General features: G+C 49.6%; 1 protein-coding gene and 1 long non-coding RNA gene across 9 annotated transcripts in view; one reads left to right on the top strand and one right to left on the bottom strand.

The window, feature by feature from the left end:
- Nucleotides 1-2,582: 2,582 nt before the first annotated feature.
- Nucleotides 2,583-24,728, bottom strand: GATA6 (GATA binding protein 6). 6 transcript variants are annotated; one of them, XM_068932331.1, is made up of 8 exons: nucleotides 24,602-24,685; nucleotides 24,050-24,244; nucleotides 21,559-22,469; nucleotides 17,384-17,550; nucleotides 13,922-14,047; nucleotides 12,388-12,475; nucleotides 12,185-12,291; nucleotides 2,583-4,195 (listed from the first exon to the last, which is right to left on the bottom strand). In XM_068932331.1, the coding sequence occupies exons 3-8, from the start codon at nucleotides 22,448-22,450 to the stop codon at nucleotides 4,028-4,030; spliced, it is 1,548 nt and encodes a 515-aa protein (XP_068788432.1). In that variant the 5' UTR covers nucleotides 22,451-22,469; nucleotides 24,050-24,244; nucleotides 24,602-24,685; the 3' UTR covers nucleotides 2,583-4,027. The 6 variants fall into 6 exon arrangements, with proteins under 6 accessions (XP_068788432.1, XP_068788433.1, XP_068788429.1 ...); XM_068932332.1 differs by having other exon boundaries at nucleotides 24,050-24,157; nucleotides 24,602-24,675; XM_068932328.1 differs by having other exon boundaries at nucleotides 12,185-12,306; nucleotides 24,050-24,157; nucleotides 24,602-24,621.
- A 61-nt stretch (nucleotides 24,729-24,789) lies between these two features.
- The window catches only part of LOC138066017 (uncharacterized), a 46,134-nt gene continuing 45,292 nt past the window's right edge, over nucleotides 24,790-25,631 (top strand). For 2 of the 3 annotated variants that reach the window (XR_011139156.1, XR_011139158.1), the window contains exon 1: nucleotides 24,807-24,878. This is a non-coding gene — a long non-coding RNA (uncharacterized lncRNA). Of the gene's footprint in view, nucleotides 24,879-25,631 lie in introns of all 3 variants that reach the window. The other variant, XR_011139157.1, reaches the window with a different exon arrangement.

Raw genomic sequence — 25,631 nt, 5'->3', positions numbered from 1 at the left:
CACTTTGAGTAGAAAAAAACCCTAAGTTATGGCTGAGGGTCACAGGAGCACTACTAAGGCAAAAACCCCGAGACCCAGGGAAGACTGGATCCCAGGATAAGGCATGTGGCCAGGACCAGTCTGCTCTTGAGGGGCCACCCAAGTAGCGTGGATGTGAGCCTTTTAGCATTACTTGCCCTGGGAGCTCAAAGCAGATGCCTTGAGCCATTGGCCATTTAATTTTGGTTATTTCCAAAGAAAAGGTGCTAAGGGGACGTGTAATCTTTTACTTTTTTCCCCCCAAATGTCATCTCTGAAGCTTCATTCTGGTACTTGAGAGCCACTCTGGGATCTTCCTGGCTTGTTCAGCCTCACTAGTAATTGACACTGGTAGTCGAACTCTTTCTTTTTTCTTTCTCAGCCCATCCCAGGGGCTGTCACTGAAGAGAAACAGGGCTAAGTAAGGAAAGCATCTGGCTGGGCCGTCTATCAGTTTCAGTCTATCAGTATCAGCGCTATTGATGATGTATGAGCCAGAGCAAAGTCCAGCTCGTACACCCAGAGCCGCGCCGACTCAGCAGGACTAAAAGGCAAAATTAAAAAAGAGAAACCTTTATTTTGTCAAGCAGTCACAGCTCTAGCAATCAGTATTCTTGGAGAGCAGTGTTGCTGAGGAAGGAGAGGCTGTCTTTATAAACATGTTTCTATGTAAAATCATCTTATAACTCAGAACCTGGCTTTGAGCTCCTTGGCATCTATAGAGTAAAGCAACACGGTATTGCGTCTCCCCGCCCCTACCTCTTGCAGAAAAGAACTTGATTTAGCCCTGCTTCTGCTCCAAGGAGGCAAAGCATTTCATACTTTGTGTTTCTCCTGATAAGAATTAATGGAAAACACCTTCTGTATGAAAGGGTGTGGCGTTTTTGTTTTTGTTTTTTTTCTGATATCACCGACAAGAGCATTTTCAGCCTCAGATCCAAGGAGGCTCTTTTTACACAGGGCACCTTTTTATGCCCTCCAAGTCTCAGTATCTGCAAGAACCACCAAAAGCTAGGCCCTAGGTTAAGGCGGTGCTGAGAGCTAGGAGGGAGCCTTTCTTGGTTGTGCTGCAGTGTCAAAGCCACGTGGCCTTCCACAGGCTGCCGGCCACAGTGTCAGCAGCCAGCTAGCTGCCTTTCTCTGTTGGGCCAGCAGCCCAAAACTGGGACACACTGGTCTAAAACTCCAGTTTTAGGATAACTTCAAACAACGCAGCTCCGACACACACAGCAGTCTTCTCCTGCCCAGCAGCAAGTTTTGTGTAACACCTTTCCTAAGTGGCACAGCAAACTTCACCCCTCTCCATAAACAAAGGAAAAGAGAGGATTCAGGCCCCAGCTAAGGCTGAATGCTGGTCTTCAGCAGTTAGCAACACTTTTTTAACCACTTAAGTATCAACAAACGTTTACCACAGGCAGCGGCACTTCAGCCAACAAATGCTTCAAAGGGAAAGCGATTCACTCTCTTCTATGTCTCCTTTGCTTTTTAAACTCCCTGATTCCCTGCATGTCCCACTTAGGGCTTGGCCAGGGCTTCACATTTGTAAATCACCAGAGCCAAGCCCACATGGCCCTCAAGGCTAGCAGGGCTCAGGTACATGGCCCAAAAAACCCCAGGGAGCAAGGAGAGACGGCCCAGCACTAAGCCCGGACGAGGAAACACCACTCGCAGCCGGACGGCACGAGGCTTGGCCGGACCTCGCGTCCCCCCCTCCATCCTCCCAGCGCCGCCACGGTGCAAGGAGGTGGCCACGACTCTCCCAGTTTTACAACCTGGAAAACATACAGGCAGATTCTCAGCTGGTGCAAATCAGCATAGCTTCACTGCAGGCAAAGGAGCTATCCCAATTCACGCCAAATGAAAGTCTGGGTCAGAGAGGCGAAGAGACGTGGCCGTGGATGCTCCACAGGTCAGCGGCAGTGCCAGGCGCGGAGGTCGGGCATCCCAGCTTCCTGGTCCGAGGGTGCCACTGACGTGACTGGAAATCACACACCAGCATTAAGTCCTTCTCCGGTCAGCAAAGCAACGCAGAGGCCTGGTCCTCAGAGCCAGCAAGAGGTTTTCCACTCCCCTAGGTAGCTACAAATTGCCGTGTTCCCTTTTTTAGCAGCAGTACCTTCAGTTTTTGCTGCCCTTTACATTTTGACAGTACACACACCATGGCTCTGCCACACCATTTGGCCTCATGTAGCCAAATCTGCAGTGGCTGGCAGGAGGTTTTTTTACACACAGAGGACCTTTACCTATGGTGTAAAGGCCAAGTAAAATGACAATAGTCCACACAAGGTGTAGGATCAGTTTCCCTGGCCTTCACCAGAAAAAGCTCTCGTGCTAATAAGGCTTGTGTTGGTAGGTACGGGGCCCTGTTTTTACATACCGCTAGAAGGCATCACAAGGGGAGCTAGAGAAAGGTCATACACAATACAGGCTTATCGCGACAGAGTGGACATCTCCATTCGAGAACCTCATTGCAGCCATCAGGCACGCTGCCCGGATCAGGCACATTTCTATAGCTTTTAATACACCTTAACAACTACATTTGAGACAAAGTAGAAGGCACAGTGTACAGAAAAAAAAATGATACCCTTTTATTTGTAAAGCTCTGATGAAACAACAACTTTCCAAATGACATCCCATTTAAAAAAAAAAAAACAATGGAAACCAACCTAACTATGCGTCAGTCACACTATACAGATTGCATCCTAAATTTTAAAGATGCCTAAATATCTTATGGAGTATTTACATATGTATCAGTTAGGTAGTAAAGTTTCATTGCAATTTGTTTCTTTCCAGCACATACTTATTCAATGGCAAAAAAGCCAGGGGATGCATTTGCATTTTTGTACAAAACTTAGGAGCACACGGCTAGGGCAATTTTCCTGAGAGAAAGCTTGTTCTTTGAAACTCTTGCTTTAACAACTGGAAACACAAAAAAGTGGATGTTTTTTGTTGTGCTAAAAAGCCTAAGGATGCCTAGTTAAGTTTTTCTTTTAAATTATTTACGTACCATTAAGTTAAAATGTTTACATTCATTCATTCGTATAAAAACTGTTGTTAAATCTTATGCAAATGATTTAACACTGATTGCTGCAACGCAAATTGCACTTCTTTAAAAAAATTATTGTATATATGGAAGAAAAATATCTGATTGCTACCCTGTTTACAAATTTTGACTGACTCTATACAGTTCAGCCACAAAATATGAACTTTCATAAACCTCAGTCACAGTGTACTTTAAAAGTTATAACGCAGTCTTGCAAAGTGAGTAAATATTTTAAACAACAACAACAACAAAATCTCCTTAACCAGCTCGACCTTGTGAGACTTGTACCAAACATTGTGATTTCCTCCGAAGGCGTATTTGGGCTCTGACACGGAGGGGCAGAGCAACGCAGGCACACTGGAGACGGAGGGCGCCCAACGGGACAACCGGCGGGGCGAAGGCATCAAAACGTTCAGTTCGAGACGTCCGCACTGACTCAAGGAGTACACACTTCTGACGCTCTTTAAAACGCATCTCACTGTCTCTAATAATTAAAGCCTCTGCTGCTCCCTCCCCAACACTGACTGCTTCAGTCAGATGCTCGGGGGAGAAGGTGGTGAGAGAGTGAAAACACATATACAATCAGAAAGGCAGCACTGCTGGGTAAGTTGAGGATGTATTTCTGGAATCTATCAATAGGTCTAGGTTTCTCTCTTCTTTTTCTTTTTTTCTTTTTTTTTTCCTTTTTTTTTTTTTTTGAGCGTGTATGGCTGTATTAGCTTTCCCCAGGGGGGGCGTTTGCTTTCCCTATATTTTTTTCTTGCATAGATGAGGAACCGGATGCTTCGGCAGAGCCTCTTTTTGGGGGTGGAAAAACACCTCTGCCGCCGAGGCACAGAAACGGTGTGAAGGGAATGGTCTTTGCCGGCACGCTCGCTGCCGCCCGGGCCGCTCCGCCAGAGCCCCCGCGCGCGGGCGTCTGCAGGCCGCCACGCCGCACTGGTGGCCAGCTTCGTCCGCGCCGAATCACGCCAGAGCCAGGGCGCACCAGGGATCCTGTCTCACCGACGCCGTGACTTCGGCCGTGGAGGTCAGGCTGACGCCTGTGTACAGCCCGTCTTGACCCGAATACTTAAGGTTGCTGCTTTCAGGGCTGGTGCTCTCTCCCGGGCCGGACATCACTGAGGAACTCGCCTGCAGAGGGAGAAAAAGAAAAGAGAAATTTAGCTACGTCTGCCGGCTTTGCGCCCCTCTGGGCGACAGTCTCCACGGGGCGGGGGGGACGGAGCTGGGGGACGCGTGGGGGCGTCTCTCACTCTCATGACTCAAAATTTGGTAGCTGAAGAAATCGCACGGGGACAGCCAGCTCCTGCTCCCCTTCGTGTAACGGTGACTTTACTGCGTCGGCATGGCCTAACTGCAGCGACAGCAGCGTTCGGAAAACATTACGTGACTTTCTTAATAGCAACAGAAAAGAAAAATCTGCAGAAAAATCTGGAAGTGAGACCATCCGGACTGCGATGATGGAGCTCACGCGCGTGTGTCCCACTGCCCCCTAACGGAGGCAAGCAGATGCCAACCCCGTAAACGTGACCCGGCACTGGCAGCACCTATAATTCCGGTTCCTCGGCTGCAGAAGCCGGGTGCGTCCCAATCTTCCAGCAGTGAGTGCTTAGCACCTCCTGGAAACTGGGCTGCTTTGGGTTCCTCGAAACTCAAAGCCGTCTAAAATCCTCCTTTGCCTTGCAAAATGCTAGTCACAACCACTTCACCCTCTGTAAGGCCACTGAAAGAGTTTCCGCCTTTTATCTCAAGTGGAGAAACGCTGTGCCTTTGAACTAAGAGCGTCTCTGTCCCTCACGCTGCCACCTTCACGCACAAGACACGGCGCAGGGGAGCCTTGGTGGACGTGAAGATGAAATTCTGAACTGTACTATAATCAGTCCATTTATTTTAACAGCAAAATGGAGAGTTGCAAAGACAAAGAAACAATCAGTTTTTCCATGAGGCCGCACAGATCCACTAAAGAGGAAAAAATTGCAGTGCCAGACAGAGAAGGGGCAACATTTTCACCTGATAAAGGAAATATTTAAGAGCTGACTTCATGCAAAATTAACTCTCGGATATGTCAGCTTTAAAACCTTAATTTACTTGTTAATGGATAGTCTTCAGACAAGATTCCTTAAAAAGAAAAAAAAAAGGACTATCCTTAAACCATGACTGCAGAAGTTTCCTGCCTGCTGTTTAAGTGAAAAGTATACATATTTAATCATTTTACAAGAGTAGAGTTCTTGGCTCTCCTGGAGCCATGCCAAGCTAGCTGTTCTTACATAGGAAAAGCAGGGCTTCGCTTCTTCAAAGGCCATTCCACATAGTGCTTTACAGAGTTCTTGTTGCTGTGTTGAGCCCAGGTAAAACCTCACCTTCTGCAAACGCAGGTACTCACTGCCAGTGATCATTTTTTTCTGAAATGACCTGGAGCCCAGCGTTTCCTTTATCTTTTTTAAAAATGTATGATCTCTACTATTCTCACACCTAGTCGTGCACCAGGACCTCGCTTCGCCAGTCTCTACACAAAAATGCAGAGACTGGAGAAACAACGGCTTCCCCAAAAGACAGCCAAAGTAGTTCTGTTCCCAAGAAGGATGTTTTCTCTCTCTATCAGATGCCCAAGCATCTTTCCGTAATGACAAATCTATATTTCCCCTTTCTTTGTGACTATGCCCGGAGAATACAATGAGGCAGACTTCATGCTAACATTTGGGTCCGTTTTTGGTCTTTCATCAGTCTGGATTTTCAAAGAGGATTTTTTATTTCCTCATGCATAAAATAGACTCCTGTTAACACAAAAGATATAATTTTTAACAGTCTCCCCACAGCGAAAAAAGGGCTTAAGTTACAGTGGAGCAGTGTTTGCTCAACCTGAGCTAAAAATACTAGAAGCTGCTTTGAAAGGTTCCCGTTTGCCCATATTTGCAACCGTCGTTCCGGTAGGCAAATATCTTATCGCTACCTGTTTTCTTCCTGCCTTGGAAAATGTAATTCGCCCTTTTCCTGAGTCAGTCCTGCAAAGGTGGGGCGCAGCGATCTGCCGTTTCCATGTCGGGCTATCAGCCACCCCTCCCACCGGCACCCCAGAAGGGAGGCCACGGAGGCACGTCCTGTTTGAAGCCCGCCCGGCCCCTGCCAGCCCACGGCCGGAGCCGGGCGCCACTGAGCAGCACGGGCAGGACCTGGGCAGGACCGCCGGGCTGGAAACCCCACCCTGGTAATGTCATGACAAAGCCAGTCAGCTTGGGCAGCTCCCAAAGTGAGACATGGAAAACAAACTTGAGCTTGTGTAAAGGACACGGCTGAATCAGTAAATTACTCAGCTCTGCTCACGTGCCTGCCTACCTCTGCTGTGAGGTCTCCAGCATTCATAGAGGAAAGACAACAGAAGTTACAGCTGCTTAGTAGAGGACATTTGTCAGCTGGCACAAGTAAGCTGAACAAGGCTCCTGAAGTCAATGAGCTATTCTAATTCACAACAGCTGGCTCTATCAGTAAAAAGGCAATGGATTTATTTTTATTGCCGAAATCTGATAATAAGATAGATAATTAACCGAACCTCAACTTCCTGAGGAGAAAATGAATGAAGTCTGTTAGGAAGGACTTGTCCTCCCAACAAATAAAGGAAGTTTGGATTTATATCTGCAAAGATGGTTTAAGGATCCGACCTTCTTCCTACACAAACCAACAGGAGTGGGTCATGGAGCTCAGACCCAACGGGGTGGTTTGGCTCAGAGGTGCCATTTCTGCAGTGGACCTGCCCACCACTCTCTCAGGGACATCTCAGCTAAAGCCACAGAAGGACTTGGACACCTTCATCCTACCTAATCCCCTGATCAGCACCCCGAACCAAATTTGCACCCACTAAAGCCTGTCCTGAGGTCAGAAATGGGCTGCTCAGCCTGTGCCAGCCGGTGCTGGGGGAAGAGCACCAATATCTCTGGCTGAAAGTCTCCTGCTTTCTTCCGCCCACTCCTTCCTCCGCCATCCGCCTGACACGGAGTCTGGCGAGCGAGGAGAGACACCAGCCCTCTGCCTCACCCCACGCCTTGGCACGTGAGATGCAAAAGCTCCAAGCAAGAAATCATGCTAACAGTTGGAGGGGGTGGCCGAGAGCCTTGATCTAGACCTCCGCTCTATCAGAGGGACCTTTGCTCCATCTGCTCAAAAAGCTCCCTGAATTTTGGACATTATACTAGGTCTGTAGCAAGCTAAGTCTCAGCTGACAAACCGCTCTCGCTCTCTTTTCTATTTGCATAGTTATTTTTGCCACACTTGAACAGTAACTGTAGTCAGTTGAAACACACTTGCAAAAAATGCTTTCATATATAATATATTTTGGCAAACTTCAGTGAGGTCCTTACTTTTCCAGCCTGTCTCCCTTCGGTAACTGCCTTCCCCACTAAGAGCACTGTCTCCAAATACTATCACTCCCTGTTTTCTTAAGAATAAGTCTCCATACTGCAAAATCAAAGCTTTTTTTCTGATTTAGTGACCGTCTTCCTACATAAAGTTGTAATTTCTCACTAGTCCAATTGATGCTTTTGTTTATCTAACAGATGTGTAAGTTTACATATCTTCTAATCTCTCCTTTGTATTATAGCAACATAAATCTGTGGATAATACTTCATTAATTTCCTAAGGGAGGCTTCTTCCAGCGTGGCTTGGGAAAGCTGATGACCCAACTGCTGTCGAGGGCTGTGTGAGTAATTGACTTTATTGCTTTGGCAATAAAACAGCACAAAACAAAATGTATGTGTCCATATGCATATATGTTTTGCGCTGAACCAAGAATACTCTTTTTCCTTGTTTTTTTCCCTGCTGAAACAAATAAATGTAATTACTTTGTTCCGTTTGATACAAAATGAAATGCTTCCTTTTGGATACATGTACAAGAAGCAAAGAAAACAAATGACTGAATTTATGAAACTGAACAGGGAGAAGAAAGCAGCATCCTATTTTGTCCGAGATTTATGACTATCATGGAAGAGACCGAGACTCATTTCTGTTCTCTGGCATATCACATCTGCAGGCATAATGCCTTGACTACCAGACTATTTGGTATTTTAGGTTGCCATGTTCCTCATGCCTCCTGTTGATCTTATTCCACCTGGTTTAAATAAATATTTATTCATACCAGGACTGAGGCACCGTGTTCCCATTTTCCAGGTGAAAGTCCTAACAAGTCCATGAGTCTTTCTCACGGAAGCTCTGTCCCGATGTCCTGATGATTACTAAATTATTCTATACCAACTGAAATCTTATAATCAGATAGTCTGAAGGACCCTCAGCCATTCAGCTTTCCAGTATCCAGGCAGTTACGAGATTTCTCTCTTCAAGAGGTCAAGTGTATGAGTTTATCCACACTCTGGCAAATCCTGTATTGAGGTTGATTCCCGTATATCCTGCATGCATGACCTACCAATCCGCTGCCCAAAAGAGAGCAAAAGGCAACACCTCTAACACTCTCATGAACCTAGTTCAGAAAACAAAACGAAACAAATGCACGTGAATTCACATACTCAGTGAATTCAGCACAGATTGCCAATAAATTTGGGGACCATTAGAACTGTATCTTTCTCCCAGCTCACCACCTGCCAAGATCATTTCAGTTAGCTCTCCCACTTCCCATACTCCACCACTGAAGATCCAGGCCTGAACCACTTCCAAAGGTAAATGTCCAAGGGAAGTAAATACTAGTTTTACCTGCAAGACAACTGTCCTGCGTTATTATATGCTGTGTGATTACGGTCCTTCTGAGAAAGCTCCAAATTGGAGGCAATGGGCGCAGTACAGTCTTCAGAAAGAAGAGTTCCTCTGGTGCTGCTGTGCCTTTACTGACATCAGCTCTGGCTCATGGAGCCTCCATGTCCTGCCATAAAAAGCAGATTTTACTGCACTTTTCATACTGCCTTTTAGCCTAATAAGGGAATAAAGCACTTGTGCTAATCACACCAATTGGAGCCCCTGCATGGAAATGCAAGGGTGTGCACCAAAGACTGCGTCCTTCGTTTAGCAAATTGCCCCACGTAGCTTTCTTCTGTACAGTTTCAGCAGCATCAAAGGGAGAGCAGGTATAGACACAGATGCAGGCTGTCTGAAACCTTCAGATCTTCTTTTTATGGGGATGTAAAGCCACTTCATATATCACGGAGCTGGACCTTTTCCATATTAGTAACACAGGACACCCAGTACTTATACTGCTTAGGAAAACAGAAATAGGCCTAAATCCTGGATCCAGATGTGAATTTGGCAAATAGCCCCTCTACAATGGGACAAGGAAACATCTCCGATCCAAACACTTCTACATTTTGGGATGTTTGAAATCAACTCTGCGCCCATAGCAATTCATTAATCATATCTTTTAAATGTTTAAACTTCAGCTCGAACATAAAATCAACATTTAAGGTTCTTGCTAATTTGTCTCAAAATTGGCATCATATAAAATTCCCTTTATAAAACAGACAATCTCAAAGACATTTCACTGAGTAATTGCTGCCCTTCTCTCTTTCTGCCCTCCCCTCTTTATTTTACTTTTAAGAGAGATAAAAAAGGTAGGGCAAAAAGTGAATATTACTGACAAATGAATTCTGCTGAATTTCATTTCCATTAGATTTCTACATAACTAGGGACTCTTTTGGCAGCCTCCCATAAAAGGCATAATAAATTACTTTTGTACCAGTAAAGGAATTCATTTTCTCTGATTCATTTAGCAACAACATTGCTGTGAATTTCAGACAACGGTTTCTAAAATGTCATCATATTTTTCTGCCTAATGTCAACTTGGCATTTTTCCCCTCCTTACAGAATAAAGACGGGAGAAATAAGAACAAAACACAACAAAAACAAGCTGCCGGGCCAGCTGTGTGACGCACAGGGGAAGAGCCAGGGACACTCTTCAAGCAGGTGCCCACGTTTCGGGAACGTCACCAAGCGCCGCTGGCAAGAACTGACACCTTCTTGTTAAAGCGACCAAGGACTAGAAAGCAGGAACGCGTCCATCCCAGAGTTTTTCCCTTCCCATACGGCCTGGAGAAGTTTGTTCTCCTAGTGCAAAGCCATTGCCTGTTCGAAGACTAAACACAGACCTTCGGGCCATCGATATGTCAACTTGGAAATCAAGGCAAACAGAAGGCCAGTGTAGTACTTGTGTTTCAGCAGGTGATCAGGTTAAAGGCTCCGTCGCTCTAAAATGCTGAAAACCCTTTCAGGGTGAAGCTGTCGCTCCCGACAACTTCAGTGGGCCTCATGAGCGCACAGCCCCCTCCACAGCATCAAGGCCCAAAGCGATGATTTCACTTCCTTTGTAGCTAGTGACCGTCTTCCCAAAGGATGCTAGTGGCAACAGAACTGTTGCGTCTTAACGGCTGCCGCTTCCCACTTTCGGCCCCCAGTCTCCCCTGGCCCTACGCCATGGAGTTGGGACTTAAGAGCAGCCTCGGGGTTTCTCTGAGTTGCTCTTAATTGCTAAGTCGTGCTTAGTTGCAACTGCAAAATTTGTACTATAAATTGCATTACTGCAAATTAAAGATTATTAATACCAGTTTTGATAGGCTCCCCTATGGAGAAGGGCAACAGCAAGGAAGACAGGCTTGAGCCAGTCAGGAAAGCAACGGTGTCGGAAAACGACATCTCCTCTGAACAGCCTCTCCTTCCTTGAGCAACATCTAGCTGTGCTACCTACAGCACTGCCCCAGGACTTGCTTTGGACTTGGCCTGTAACTCTGCCCTTTGTATAAATCTCACTACATTCCTCAGATCAGTAGGCCTGTTTAAGGTAATCAAAGGGAAATTTAAGGTGAATATGGCTGCATTTTTTTTGTCTTTGCAACTACTAGGCAAGAGCCTAAAACAGTGAACAGTTGTTCGCTGGGGGGAGCCTGAAATCCAGCAATAGCTCACTTTTTTGGTTAATGTTTCTCTTTTTTTGATGGGATCTGTTTATTCTATTGGACTGACAGGATTTTTTCATGTCAAAGACAAGCCCTGTTAATAACATCCTTGTCTGGCAGCATCAGAACCAACAACCCAGTGCCTCTGAAAGTGGGTGGCCCTGTCAGTCCACGAACAATCACATTTGCTAAAAATGGTTTTTCTCCCCTCGTACAATGAAACTTTGTAGGTCGGGAATTAAACCAGTGAAAGGAATTTGGATGTGGGAACGCTGAGACATATTGAAAAATAGTTATTATAAACAATGTCTTCTTTTTATTAATAAAGGAGTAAAGAAAGCCACATTAGGAAAGCTTTTCAAAGAAATTATGTGGCAGATTAAAGGATACAGAAGGCCAAAGGAGTGAGTGTGGATACGGATATGTACAGCCAAGAGGTTAGAAATTAATCTATATTAAGCTATTCAACCTTAACAGTAGTATTTGTTATCACACACACTAACTGAGTGAGGAAAGAAAGTCTGCGATGGCTTGAGTATGTGGTGTAAAATAAGGGTCAAAAGTAAGAGAGGAGATGCTCGGTGCTCCTCTGGAGCTCCACGCAGCCAGATGCTGAGCATCCGTAATCAATGGGCTTCCCTCACCTGGCTTGCCCTGGATCTGGATCTGGGTTTAAAACAAAAGCCACTTTGCTTCCCTCGAGACGGCGGGATAAAGTTTTCCTGTTTTTCACTAGCCATTTAGGATGACGCATGCAAACGCATATATATGTATATCTATATCTATATATCTCTAGACGTACACACTAAACAGCTTTGGAAAACGTGAGAGTAGCAGTGCCTTGAATTACAGAGTCTCATCAAAGCATATCTGAAAAAACAGGGTGCGCGCACAACTGTTTCTTTAAATGATCAGCTGAGCATGATATATTGCCTTTGCCCCAAAAGAAAACTTTTGAAAGAGAAGAATCTAAACTTTTCAAAACAAAATGTCTTGGGTTAAGCCATGGTTAACTTAATCATAAAAATTATATAGATCTTAATTAAGAGGTTTGTAAAGTACTTCAGCTTGTCGTTCTGTTTACAATTATATGTAATATCCTCCGAAAATCTTGTTCCAGTATCAGCTAACAAAACTGAAGTTTGTTTAGATTATTGTTCTGCTAGATAAGATAAAAGCTGTGATAACATTGCACAGTGATCAGCTTGCTTACAAATACAGATACTGTGTTACTACTTACCCCTGAGGCTGCAGTCTGTGTGCTTGGAGAAGCATTTTTGCTACAGTCGTCTGAGTTAGTAGAAGACGTGGATGTTGGAGTCATTGAAACTGCAGTAGTACTGTTACCTGAAAGATCAGGAGCTGGCATTAAAAACAAATATTTTCCAGTCAGGAAAAAAAAAAAACTCTTGCAGCTCAGCTGCCTTATCTTTTTATATTTACCAGAGCATGCCTTTGACTTATTTATGTTCTTAGGTTTTCGCTTCCTGGTCTGAATTCCTTCTTTTTTCATCGCAAGGGGTCGGGGAACCTAAAAGTATTAAATTTCCACAGCAATCGTAAGGTTGCATACATACACTCTAATCAACAAAAATCAAAACTATACTGTAAGGTCAAACAGTGATGTTGAAAATGTCCATTAAGTCATATATAGCGAGTCATTTTTCCTTTGTCGTAGCAGCGATTCCAAAAAACGTACAGATTTTACGTGGGTAAAGCAATGAATTGCTTCAAGGGGATTTTTATCTGAATAAAGAAAGCAGGAAACCTTTCTTCTTGATGCAGGCTAAATGGTTTTTCAAACACCTCTGTCAGGCCACACATTAACAACACTTTTACAGAAAAAAGGCATCGTTCGGCCATAGGTCATATGACATTAAGTTGGATCGCACATATCTGGTCCCTAGTTCCTGATTCTGGTAAGTCAGGAATTAATCTTCAGTGGCTGATTCTGGAAAGCAAGAATGCATACGGGGGGGAAAAAAAGCTCTACTCCTCTTCCTGTAGAGCGGCTATGCAAACCAGATCAGTACCCATAAGTGCTTTAGGACAGAAGCGTTAGGACGTAATCAGCTTAGTATTTGTCCTTATAAATAGTTCTGCCTCTGGTACGGCTTTATAGGATCCAGCTTACGTTTACACAGAAAATGCGCTCAAAAATCTGCTTTGCACTCTGTGTCATTACAACTACAACCCTTATACAGAAAACACTGGTTTAAAATATTTTCTAATTTAATGGTAACGTAATTTGGGGGAAATACAAGGCAGGCATATGCTTACTATGGTCATAATGTTTAAACCTGTGGTATAATTTACTTTTTCCTCAAGGACTAGACCAAGCACCAATCACTCCTAATGCCCTAGCTCTTCAAACACTCGTGCTTGACTGTAACTTAATCCACAGGGGCATAACAAATTCCAAGTCTCGCCCAAAGCATATTCCATCATATTTAAGACGGAGCTATTTTCTTCCCGTATTATTACCTGTCAAAGGCGGGAATTACCCCTAAAGCTTTGCTGGCATAGCTATGTCTGCCTGGGCGATGACAAGCTGTCCTTCTGCAGGTCTTTTTTCCTGCTAAAGACCTGGTTTAGATCACAGTGGCGAAAAGAGCTCTGCCACGTTTGCAGGGGCGGTTTCTTGATACAGATCGATCGGGACAGCAGTCACGGCAAACCCCCCGGTCAAAACCTTAACTTGCTAAAAAACGCCTAACCGTTTTCCAATGACGGGCGTCTCTCCGTCATTTTATCGATTTCCGAGGCGTTGCTCTTTTTTTCTAGCTCCTCGGTCCCAAACCGCGAGCCGGCACCGTCCCGAGTCAACAGAAACTTTGCCCCGGACCTGGGGACGCCGGGCGCCGCCAGCGCGCGGCACGCCGAAGCCCCGGGGCGCCCGCCGGCGCGACGCCCGGGGCCGACGCGTCCAGCCAGCGCCGGCGGCTCCCGCGGGAATCGCGCAGCGCCCCCCGCTTACCCCGTGCAGCTTCATGTAGAGGCCGCAGGCGTTGCAGACGGGCTCGCCCTCGGCGTTCCTGCGCCACAGCGTGGTGGTGGTGGTGTGGCAATTGGCACAGGACAAGCCGAGCCGCCGGGAGGAGGGCTAGGGGCAAGCACAGGGACACAGCAGCGTCAGCGGGCGAACGAGCAGCGAGCCAGCTACATCTCGAGCGTTTATAGAAACCCAAAGTGCTTTAAAACACTGCGGGGATGCGTTTTCTTTTTTTTTTTTTTTTTTTTGGGGGGGGGGGGAGGATAGTATTTCTCAGCGATGTCCCCCCCAACTGAAAACTTACTCTCCTGATTTCAGAGACGGGAAAACTGATGTAAAGCGGCTCTGTGAGAGCAGCGGGCATCAGCTCGCTCTCCGCTATGACATAGCCTCACTACGATGCCGTCAGGCTGGCAAGAAGGCAGATTATCTCCGTGCTCCTCCTCTAGACTTGTTAAAGCCCTCTCCCCCTCCCCGCACAGGCTCTGATATCAGCGCTCCTGGCTCATCTGAAAAATCGACCGCTTTAATCACCTTCCCTCGCGGGCACCCAGATGTGAAAAATGGCCTTTGCAGGGGGTCAGGGAGTCTGTGTCCGGCCAAAGGCAGCTCCGTGCCCCCGAGCCGAGCTGCACCTCGGGGGCCGCGAGCAGCGACCTTTTGTTTGGACAAGCCCGAGGGGGCCGAGGACGGCTTTCTGGGGAGAGAGCGGGTAAAACAGCGTCATCTTTGTAAAAGGACTTTTTTTTTTTTTTTTAAATCGTCGCACATTTTTATCATCGTGCGAAAACCAACATGCCCCAGGAACGGGTTTTACAGAGCAGAGCTTTCTCTCGGCCGTCAGAAAAGCTGGTGTGCGACAGCAAGGTCCACCTCGCAAACAAGCCATTTATGACACTCTTCCGTGGAGTTTGGAGCCAAGGTGAAGCAACCCTGTATCAGAAATAACCATATAACCCAGGGCTTTATGACTGCAAGCTGTATATCATAAGTGAAGGCAGTCCTCATAAACATGTGAAATGAAGGTGAATGGGTTATAAAAGTTCCTGTAACAAGTGATCTCTTTTACGTTCATCACCAGCAAAGAATTCCAGCTACATCATAAATCTATTATTTTTCAAAGTATTGCATTGTCAAAAAAATATAAAAAAATCAGTCGCTGGCTCGGTCTCTGGCAGCTGAACAAGTTTACATGGAGAAGTCAGTTGTAGAGAATTGCATTAAGCTCACTCTGACTATAAAGCACCTATAACCGAAATTACTGACTTAAGGGTACTATGCCCTTCCTCTTGAATCATTTACTGCTCGGTTGTTAGACACACTCAGTCACCTTTGATACCGCAGAGCTGACTGCCACTTGGGAAACTGATAAAAACGTTTTAAGAATGAAGAATATTCCAGAGTAATAACCACGTTTCTTGAATTTTATCTGCTCGAGTTTCTTTAGCAGCAAACTGTCATTTTACGCTGCAGCTCAAAAAGCGCTCTAGACGAAAGGCATTCATTTTAATCTTGAATCACTAAGTCATTATTAACTGCTCGGTGAAAAACATGGCCAAATGTAATACCGGCTGAAGCATATGGATATACTTGTTAATCTTAAAAATCCAATTCCCATTAAGACAGAATGTTTGATCTTATTAATAAATATATATACATGCCACGTCAAAACCGTGCTCTTCAAATCGAGACAAGTTTCATGTGGATCAGGTAAAAAGAGGTTGGTCTTAACACATGCGCTTCTTTTTCTTTCTTTGCAAGTAAGGTGCTGTCAGTCAATTCATTCTGTTAATTCTTTCTTTCTTTTTTATGCAGTCTGATATAAATCTTGATATATTTTATTTCCATAGCTTTTGTCCGTTCCTGTATCTAAACAAACTTTTTTTTTTTTTGGCAAGTTTTGAAGCTAGAATGACTTTTCTGCTGCAGGAATTTTATCAGAAACTTCAGGGAAATCCAAACATGTTTAGCATTTTCAAAACATTTTCCCTTCTCACCTACATATTTCCAACTGTATGAACGCAGTCATGCCTGATTTATAGTTATGGCCAGTAGAGTTGGTATGGGTTGTTACACAGAGCTATTTCAGATTTATTTAGCCGAGGTGTCAGACTGAAATCAGGCTGCAGTTTGACTGCGTTTTAGCCTCCTTACCCCCCTATTTAAAAAAAAAAAAGAGAAAAGAAAAGAAAAGAAGCACGGAGACGCCAGAGCCAGGTATCAGCTAGTGTAAATCTGCACTGGGCCAAGGTGCCACAGGCGGTCATCGAGACCTGACACTTCCCGCCAGCGGCAGACCTGGCCCGTCTGTGGCATTTGTCCCTGTTAATTAGGTAACACCTAGCGTAATGAAATCTGCTGGACGGCCAGCGAGAAAAAAATGGGCACCCAGCGGTAATTAACTTCTGGCTTGAAGTTAAATTAACTCTTTGGCTTAGAGGCACGGCTCTGAACAGAGGCCGGGGGGGAGGGGGGTGGCCGTCTGCGCTGATAATTTGGCGTTTGTCTTTTGTGTGCCCCCGTAACAAGACTAAATTCAAAAAACGGTCATGGAATAAAGACCGGGACGTGTTTTAACGCTACGAAAATAGGAACGGAGCGAAGCAGCTGGCGTGATCGAAAGGGCCTTGCAAGGCTGACCCGCTCGATACACCGTCTCCACGCACAAGGGTCCAAACATCAGCTCGGATTATGCCAGCGTGATTTATTGTGACTCGCTCGGTAACAGCCATTACTGAAGAGCGTATTCTTTCTCTTTGCTGACCTCCACCCAGATTTGCTAAACATAATGCGCAGTTCCCGCTTGTTAAATTTTCTCCTCGCCTATTCAGTGCCAGCGCGAGCTATAAACAGGGGGTCCTGGTTTGTACTATTTATTTCCCCCCCTAGTTTTAGGCGTATATTTTTAGACAAATTGCCGCTCATTTCTTCGGCGTAAAACAAAACAAAGGCTATTATCATTGTTTAAACAATTGGTTTTCTTTGAATTACATACAAAACTTGCTTACATTCCCAAGGATCGAGCTCTCAGCAAACAAAGCAGGTCTGGAGAAATTCCTAGCCCTCTGAACAAACAATTTCCAACCTTGGATTTTTTTTTTTTTTTTTTTTGGAAACTTCCAACATTTGCAGCACAAATTCCTCCAAAACCGGTGACGGGGAGCGGGGGGGCTGCCAGCTCGGCAAGCGAGGTCGCACGTTGCTAACCCGCGGGGCAGAGGCCGGTTTGGGCGGCGCGCGGCCTAGCCGCGGGGCCCGGAGCTGAGCGCAGCCGGCGGCTCTCTCTCGCCCGTGCCGCGAATCGCAGTCCCGCTCGGGGTTTTGATTTTGCAGCCGGGGAGGGGAAGGGCAGGGGGGATCACTGGGATGCTGCGACCCGAGCGCCTCCGCCGCGGCCCCGGCTGGGGGGGGGCTGCCTTCTCCCCCCCCCCCACTGCCCGCACTCACCACTCTCTTCTGGGGTTTGATGAGGGGCCGGCTGAGGCCGTTCATTTTGGTGTACAGCCCGCAGGCGTTGCACAGGTAGTTGCCGGTGCCGTCCCTCCTCCACAGCGGGGTCTGGATGGAGCCGCAGTTGACGCACTCCCGGCTTTCGGACAGGTCCTCCAGCAGCTCTGTACGGGCAGAGAGGACCGGGGGGGGGGGTCAGGCACGGCCGGCATCGCTGCGCCCCCGCGCAACCCCCTGCAACCCCTCGCACAATGCCCCGCGCAACCCCCCCCCCCACCCCGCGCAGCCCTGGCACCACCAGCGCGGCACACAGGCAAGCGCCGGGACGTGAGCGAGCGCCGGGAGAGCGGCACGGGGTCAAGCAACAGGCACCGGCAACCCTGGGAAAAGTCATTCCCCGATGCTGCTTGCAGCACAGGGGTCGTTACTAAAAATCCATCCCCCCCGCTTTTTTTTTTTTCTTAATCACACCAGGCTTGGTCCCATTAAAAATAAGAGCGGCACCAGCACTCTGCTCCACTAGCTCCGGAGGAGCTCAGGGAAAGGACTCTGCAGCCCCCCCACCCCAAGCCATGTCCCTCCAGGCACCCCCGCTGCTCCCTGGCACAGGAATTTGCCCCTTCAAAATTTGGCTGAAGCTGCGCCGGGGCGGATCCCCCAGGGCTGTTTCGGGCAGGCAGAGCCGGCGGCGATGGTCAGTCCCAGAAAAGAGCCGCAAAGATGAACGGGGAGTAAAAACCTCCAAGGTGGTGCCCTCGGAGCAGAGGGGGTTTTTGTGCTTTTGAGCAGGGGGTGTTACTCAAAACGCTCAGGTTTCCTGCCAAAGCACCCAGCTTTCAAAGCCTACCTAGGGACTGAACTGCAACACCACCGAAAGTGGTGTTTTTGCCAAATATTCCTCCGGGTCAAGGCTGGGCAAAGCGTTTTGTCTGTCGTATGAGATTCTTATTTTAAATGCTTTGCCTCTAGCAAAAATTCAAGTCAAGGAGCGTGTTTTGCGAATCTGCCTTTGCTAAGTCAGCAGTGGGAACGACCACTTCAGTTCGTTTATTTGGTCAAATCCAACCTCGCTGTTAGGAAGCAGAGGAAATGGAAAAATACGTAGTATTCTACCACCCTGCACTGATAGATAGCTCCTGAGCACTGAAAAAAAGGTCTGCCTGTATGGCAAAAAATAAAGAGAACCCACCTACAAAGGCAAACACCTTCACCCCTGCAAATCTTTATATTCTTGTTCTGACTCACCTCTCTATATTTCGGGGGGGAAATAAATGAGCATTTTACATATACCGTTCTAGGTTGTGCAGCAATCATTTAAAGGGAGTGTTTTAATTTCTACAACAGCTTTTGAGCTCAGAAGGAGAAAGTTTGTTGCGGAATTATATCTTTGTAATCGCTTTTTGCTCCCTTTATCCCCTCCGCTACCTGACTTAATTCATCATAAGGTTATTCTTTTACGTTTCACTTATTAGCTTTGTGCGCTGTAAAGTGAAAGAGATCTTGTAAATGTCAAGCAGCTTTCGATACAGAAGCTGGATGACACTACACGTATTGAACCTAGAAAGAAACACGGTTTAGCCTGTGCCCACGAGATCACATTTCTCTTGTCCCTTCCTTTGCAAAATATTACATGCGAAACAGGAATCAGAACACGGCAGAGTCCAGAGAGCACAGTTCAAATTACGTTGTCAGCTTGTAACTCTTAACACATCACTAAGATTTATTAATCTTTGCACTAAAAGCGCCATTGAATACTGTAATCAGTAAAATGCTTAAGGCTTCAAGGACGCAGGAAGTTAAACAGTTATTTGTCTCAGCTATTTACTTTAAAATATTACCTTCGTGCCTATAGAAAGAAATTTTGCCATGATAATGTTTCCCGGGCTTTTTTTAACATTTTCCCTTGGTGCGTGAGAAATATATTTATCTCCAAGGAAAGCAAAAGATAGCGTTAATTTTAGATAAATATTTAGTACTTCTGCAAATACCGTTAAGAAAGCTGTTCAAACTGTCCAATATTTCGCCTTAAAAATACTGTGGGTGACTGCAGCAACTCGCACGATTCCTTGACCGCTGACATTATTATTTGAGAACCGTGTTAACGTGGCGTCGGCTTTACCGCCGAGGTTCAACTTGCAGAAAGAGAAAAGCCTTGTGAAGTTGCGAAGAAGCTCCGGAGAGGGGGGACGGCGGGCGAGCAAGTCTGATTTTCAAACGCCATGCAATTCTCCCTACACCCATCCTTCCCTTGGCCCAAGGGCCGATCTCCCTCCCCTGAGTTCCCAGCATGGGGGCAGAAGGGACCGGCCAGGGAAATGTAAGGAAGAGCTGCCCACATCTACCGAGAAGAGGTCACGTACCGCGATTAGCGACATCCGCGTACGGTTGGGCTTATTATTGGAAACACCCAGCACAATAAATGTCATTATTATTCTCACAGCGCGTTACAAACGCGAGCTCACGGGGAATCTGCGCCGGAAACCTCGCAATAAAAGGACATTTGTCTCCAAGGGAAAGTCTTCAGGAGAAGCCCTGGGGCGAGGCGGGCCGTGATTATGCCGTCGCTTCTGGTTTATCAGGCGAGACGGACCGTGACAGCGCCCGCGACGGCAGAGGGAGCCGGCCGGGGGCTGGGGGCGGCCGCGGCCCCGCAGCTCCCCGCAGCCGCTCCGCGGCCGCCGCGGCCCCGGCCCGCCCGGGCACAAACCGGAGCGGCTCCGGCGGCCGTGGAAAACCGCACCGGGAACCCCCCCCCTTCCCCGCGCCCCTCCTCGGCTCATCTGACACTCCTTCCGCAGCCTCCTCCAGCGCAGGGCTGCCCTGCTCCTGCCCTCTCGGGCTCCCTTCTTCCCCCGCTCCCTTCCACGAGATCATTCAACTCCATCCCTCTCCCTCAAGTTTTTTGGTTTTGGGTTTTTTTTTTTTAACTTGTAGACTCCAGCTTCGACAGTCCACTTTCTAATTTTACTCTCAAACTTTTGGAAGTTGAGTTAAAAACTCAACTTGCAAGCCGCCCAGAGACAGGGCTTCTCAGCTTTGCTCTGCTCTTCGGCTCCCAGCTCTAAAGCGGGGTCTTCTTCACTCCCTCTGTCATGTCAGTAAGCACAGAGTGCCTAAGCACGAATACCTAAACCAGCCAGGTATCATCGAGGGCCAGTAGGACTATTGTTTATATTCGTATGCAAAGGCGGAAAAAGATCAGGTAATTTTCTACAACTGTTTCTACAATTCTGCTGAAGGAGAAAATTACAAAGCAAATGTTGATCAAATGTATGTGTGTGTATACACACACACACACATATATGTGTGTGTAGATATATACATACACCCCCACACATCTATTTCTCGATGTATACATATCTTTTTATATTCACAATGCATTCTAAAGCTGAAGAGACTGCAATAATCGTTAATCTTTCTCCATTTTGTTAAATCATTGCAGTTCAGCCTCTACTTCTACGATTAATACAGTGACACCGAGAATTTCCTTAACTAAAAAAGAATGTGACAACTATAAAGCGAAAGTAAAATTCCAACAGTGAGTGCCCTATTTTAACAGCAGTTTTTGAACGGGATCTCTCATTCACATCAGAGGGAGGGGGGTGGTTTTGCTTTGCTAGGCTTCTCTTCTTTTTTCCTTAAACGAAGCAACGACCAGGTTTGTATTTGAAATATCAAAAACCGGGGAAGGGACCCTCTGCAATTTTCCTGAACACAGAGGAAGGGTTACTTAGTAGTGAACGTCTCACCGTTTCGTCACCGCCTTGTCTTATTTAGGGAAAGCAGGAATGTTCATTTGGGGGGTTGGGGAGGGGGGATTTTAAAGCGGGGCGAATCGTTTTGGAAACGCCGGCTTCGCAGCACGGATTGCAACGCTGTTAAAGGACGCCGCTTTCTCGGGTTGGGGGCTGCTTGCGTCCTCCCAAGCCAACACAAACGAAGAGAGCCACTTCCCGCCCCGAAACAACAACAACAAAAAAAAGCGCCACTTTCGCAGGACCACGAGCATCCGACCCGCAACAGCCCGCACCCGCGAACCAAACGCGGCGGCCGAGACTCCCCGGTGGCCCGGCACCCCCCTCTCCCCCCACCCCCCCAGGCCGGCCGCCGCCTCCGCGGGCGCGGGGGCCCGGCGGCTGCCGTCGGGGCGCGCCCGCCCGCGGGGCTCCTACCTGCGCTGGGCGCCCGCACGGGGATGGGGGCGGCGCGGCTCTGCAGGCAGTGCAGCATGGAGTTCTCGAAGGGCGCCGTGGGCCAGGCCGGGGCCAGCTGCGGCCCCACGTAGGACGTGTAGTGGCCCGGGTAGGATCCGTTCAGCGGCCGCGCCAGCGGGCTGTACTGGTCGCGGGCGCCCAGGGTGTTGCTGTAGCCGCCGGGCTCCCGGGAGGCGCCGTTAGCCACCGGTGGGCTGGGGGAGTAGGGGAAGCGGCCCGAGGGGTGGGAGCCGCCGCCGGTGCTGTACGAGGGGCTCTCGGCGGCCGGCTGGGACCAGACGGCGTGGCTGCCGCCCGGGTGGCTGGGCTGCGCCGCGCCGCTGCCCTGCAGGTAAGGCAGCGTGGGCAGCATGGAGCCCACGCGGGTCGTGGGCACGTAGACGGGCGAGCTGGGCGTGGAGTGCATGAAGCCGCCCGGAGATCCGTCGTAGGGCGTGGGGCCCTGGGCGGCCGAGATGGCCAAGGTCTGGTACATCTCCTCGGGCTGCTCGGCGCCGAAGGCGCTCAGCTTGGAGCCGCGGCTGGACCAGATCAGCTTGTTGGTTTGGTCTAAATCCGTGAAGAGCAGGATGTCCTCCCAGCTGGGCAGGCTGGAGGCGTGGGGGGCTCCGAAGTGCACGTAGGGGGCGAGCAGCGACCTGCCCTCGGCGCCGGGGGGAGGCCGGCGGCCGCCGTCGGGCTCCGGCAGAGGAGTCCTGGAGGAGCCGCGCTCGCCCTGCGAGCAGCCGGAGGAGGAGGACGGCGAAGGAGGAGACGGGCCCGGCGCCCCGGCCGAGAAGGGGCAGGAGGAGCCGCCGGCGTCCGCAGCGCACCGCTTCACCACGCACCAGCCGCCTTCAGCCACGGCCATCCAGGTCCCCTTCTAGCCGCTGGGTGTGGATGGGGAAGGGGGAGGAGGGGGAGAGGAGGAGGAGGAGGAGGAGGAGTGGAAGAGGGGTCCGCAGGGCAGGGCGGGGAGGGAGGACACAAAAGAGCAGGGCAGAGAAGGGAGGGAGGGGGGGAAATAATAATAACAAAGTTAGCAAACAGGACAGCGAGTCTCCCTCCTTTAATGAGATTCATCAGGGCTTATCTGGACCCTCTGAACGCCTAATCACTCATGTCGCCTCGGCGCTGTTGTCCCTCGCCCCGGCGGGATAGGATCAGGCACCGCAGGTCAACACTGCCGGGACCCCCCCCCCGGGCCTGGCCCGCCGCCGCCCCGCCGCGCCCGGCAGCGCGATCCCGCGGGCGCCGGGGCCGGGGGGCTCCGCGCCTCCCCCGCTCCCTGCGCCGCGCCGCACTTCTCCCCTTTCCCACCTTATCTCTGGCAGCAGATTTTGAAATGAAGCACGCCGGGGGAAGGTGGGCGGGAGGGCCGTGGGGAGCGAGGGGGCGAGCGGCAGAGAGGGGGCATTTTTCTGTGGTCTCCGCCAAAGCCCCTTCCTTAGTTGTTGTTATTGTTATTATTGTGGTTGTTGTTGTTGTTGTTGTTATTTCAATGAATGAGTCATTTGACTCGATTCCATGGCGAAAACAATTAGTAAGGCGATCCCTTTAAGGTTACTTCTCTAGAGAGAGATGTTCGCTTTTCCGCGCATCGCCTCGCTTGTTTGCTTGTTTCCAGCCCAAGGTCACGGAAAGGAGGAGGAGGAGGGAAAGGCACCGCGAGCCGGCGAGATGCGCCCGGGTTGGGCCGAGCCCCGACGGCTGCGCGGCGTGGCCGAGCCGGAGCCGGGGCTGGGGCCGGGGCCGGGGGGGGCTGTGCCTGCCGCTGGGGCTAGGGCCGGCCGGCAGCCCCCGCCGGGGGCCTGCCCCAAACCCCAAGCACACCTCCGCGGGGTGGCAGCCAGCGCCGGCGCCGGGGCCCCCGGGGAGAGCAGCCGCATCCCGGAGCCGCCAGCGGCAGGGAGGCCCGGCGCGCACACACACACACGCACACGCACACACACACACACACACACACGCAAACGCACACACACACACACACACACACACACACACACACGCACACACAGCGCCGGGGCCAAGCCGCTGGGAGAGGCGACTGAAAGCGAAAGGGGACGCAGAGAAGTGACAGCGAGAGAAGCGGGCGGCGAGAACTTCCTCTCCCTCTCCGAGCCCACCTCGGGGCTCTCGAGATAACCATAGGAGTATTAATACCCGCACACACATACACCCCCCCACACACACACGCACGCACAACCCCCTCGCAGATAGGCACGAAAGACGTCTCTCCCTCCTGCGAGATAACTGGGAGATAAGGGTCCAGCAGATAAGGCTGCCGGCAAAGGCATCGGATGTTTGCCCGCAGAGACTCCCCGGCTCCCCGAGCGAAGCGCAGCCGCCGCCGCGCCGATTTCCTCCTAGAGCAGCCGGGGCAGAAAGGCAGAAGCAGAAGAGAGGGGGAAAGAAAAAAAAATAAAAGGGAAATCGCGGGGAAAAAAAAATAAGAAGCGACGGGCCAAACCTCCTGCCAGCTCCCCGCATCGGGCCGGTCGCGCCGGGTCGCCGCAGGCTTTAATCCAGTGGAGAGGGGGAGAGCGGCGAAGGCGAGTCCAGCGGCTACTGCGGGCGGCTCATGTATAAAAAGGAGAGAGGAGGCGCCTCTCGCAGCCGTGCCGGAAAACTGCAGGCAGCCGGCCCTGATTGGGCTCGGCGAGCCCTAAACAAACACGGAGCTCCGCAGGGGTGCCAGTCCCGGCGGCGAGCCGGCCGCAGCGCGGCCGCGGCGGGGGCGGGCGCGGGCGCCGCGCTCAGCGCGCAGCGGCCGCCGCGCCGCGGGGGTGCGCACCGGAGCGGGGGGGGGGGTGGGGGACACACACCACAGGACACCGGGGACAGGCGGCCACCAGACCCACTTTTCGGGGGCAGAAGGAAGTGTGGAGGCGGTCTCGCCCTTCGAGATGCCCGTGTTTCTCTTTTTTTCCTCCCCCCTCCCAGGAATAATGCCCAATTTCCCCCCCCCCCCCCGCCCCGCGCCGTCTCGCAGGAGAATAGTTTCTTTACGGGGAATATTCACCTTCTTGCATATTTGTCGCGCCCGCCCGCCGCCGCGGGTGCTGCCCCGCCGCCCGTACCTCCCGGCCTCGCAGCGCGGCGGCCTCTCTCGGGCCTCGCTTTCGCCTTAAAAAATCAGGTGAATGGCCTCCTCCCCCGGCAAAGTCTCCTTATTTTTGCTCGTTAAATCAGAGCTATCTAGGGTGGAGGGGGGGGGGGGGACGTGGCTCCTCCTTGAGTTGCCCCAATCATCAGGTGAAGCCAAAGCAAGCTCTAGGATGCAGCCTAGCAGCAGGCGGGTAGGCATTTTTCCTCCGTTTCTTTCTCATTCTTCTCTTTTTCTTCCCACTTTCCCCCCTCCCCAAACACCCCCCTCCCCGTCCTCTTATCTCAGCTGTGTACAAACTGATATGGTACTTAGCAGGAAAGTGACTGGAAATTAAAATAACTTCGTTCACCAGAGGTTATCAGCTGGATATCTGTCATCATCAGTTTGTACAGAAAGAGTCCTCTGCGGCGCGGGCTGCGCTAGAGCAGAGCCGGGCTCCCCGCAGCCGGCCGCGATCGCGATGCGCCCCCGGCAGACACCGCTGCCCAGCAGCCGGGGCGCCGGGCTGCTCTCGGGCTCCGAGCGGCTTTTCCCTCCGTCTTTCAAGGCAAGGTGAACGGGAAGAGAAGCACTTGCATTACTGGGGATACTGTAAACTGCTGGCTGTAAGCGTCCGCTCTGCCTGTGCGGGTGAACCTATTCTGCGTTTTAATCGTGCTGGCTAATTTTGTGGTATAGCGCGGTAGGGTGTTGATCGGAAAATAACCAGATACGCAAGGAACCGTTTCTCTTTTGAACTGTATGATTAAAGGCGATACGTCTCTCTTCTCAGTACTGTTTAAATAACATTGTTCTTTCTGTCACTCTGTCAGATTGAAATGATTTTTCTTTTTTTATTTTAGATATACGTTAGTGGTGTTAATATGAAATAGAAGAGAAGCGTTTGCAAGCAGTAGGCGTGAGCAGTGATTCGTTCGTTGTCTTGAAACGCACTGAGTGTCTT

The sequence above is a fragment of the Struthio camelus genome, chromosome 2 (genome assembly GCF_040807025.1).
Source record: "Struthio camelus isolate bStrCam1 chromosome 2, bStrCam1.hap1, whole genome shotgun sequence".
Taxonomy (NCBI): domain Eukaryota; kingdom Metazoa; phylum Chordata; class Aves; order Struthioniformes; family Struthionidae; genus Struthio; species Struthio camelus.
Note: the sequence above shows the minus strand (reverse complement) of the source record. Positions and strands in the feature narration are given on the sequence as shown.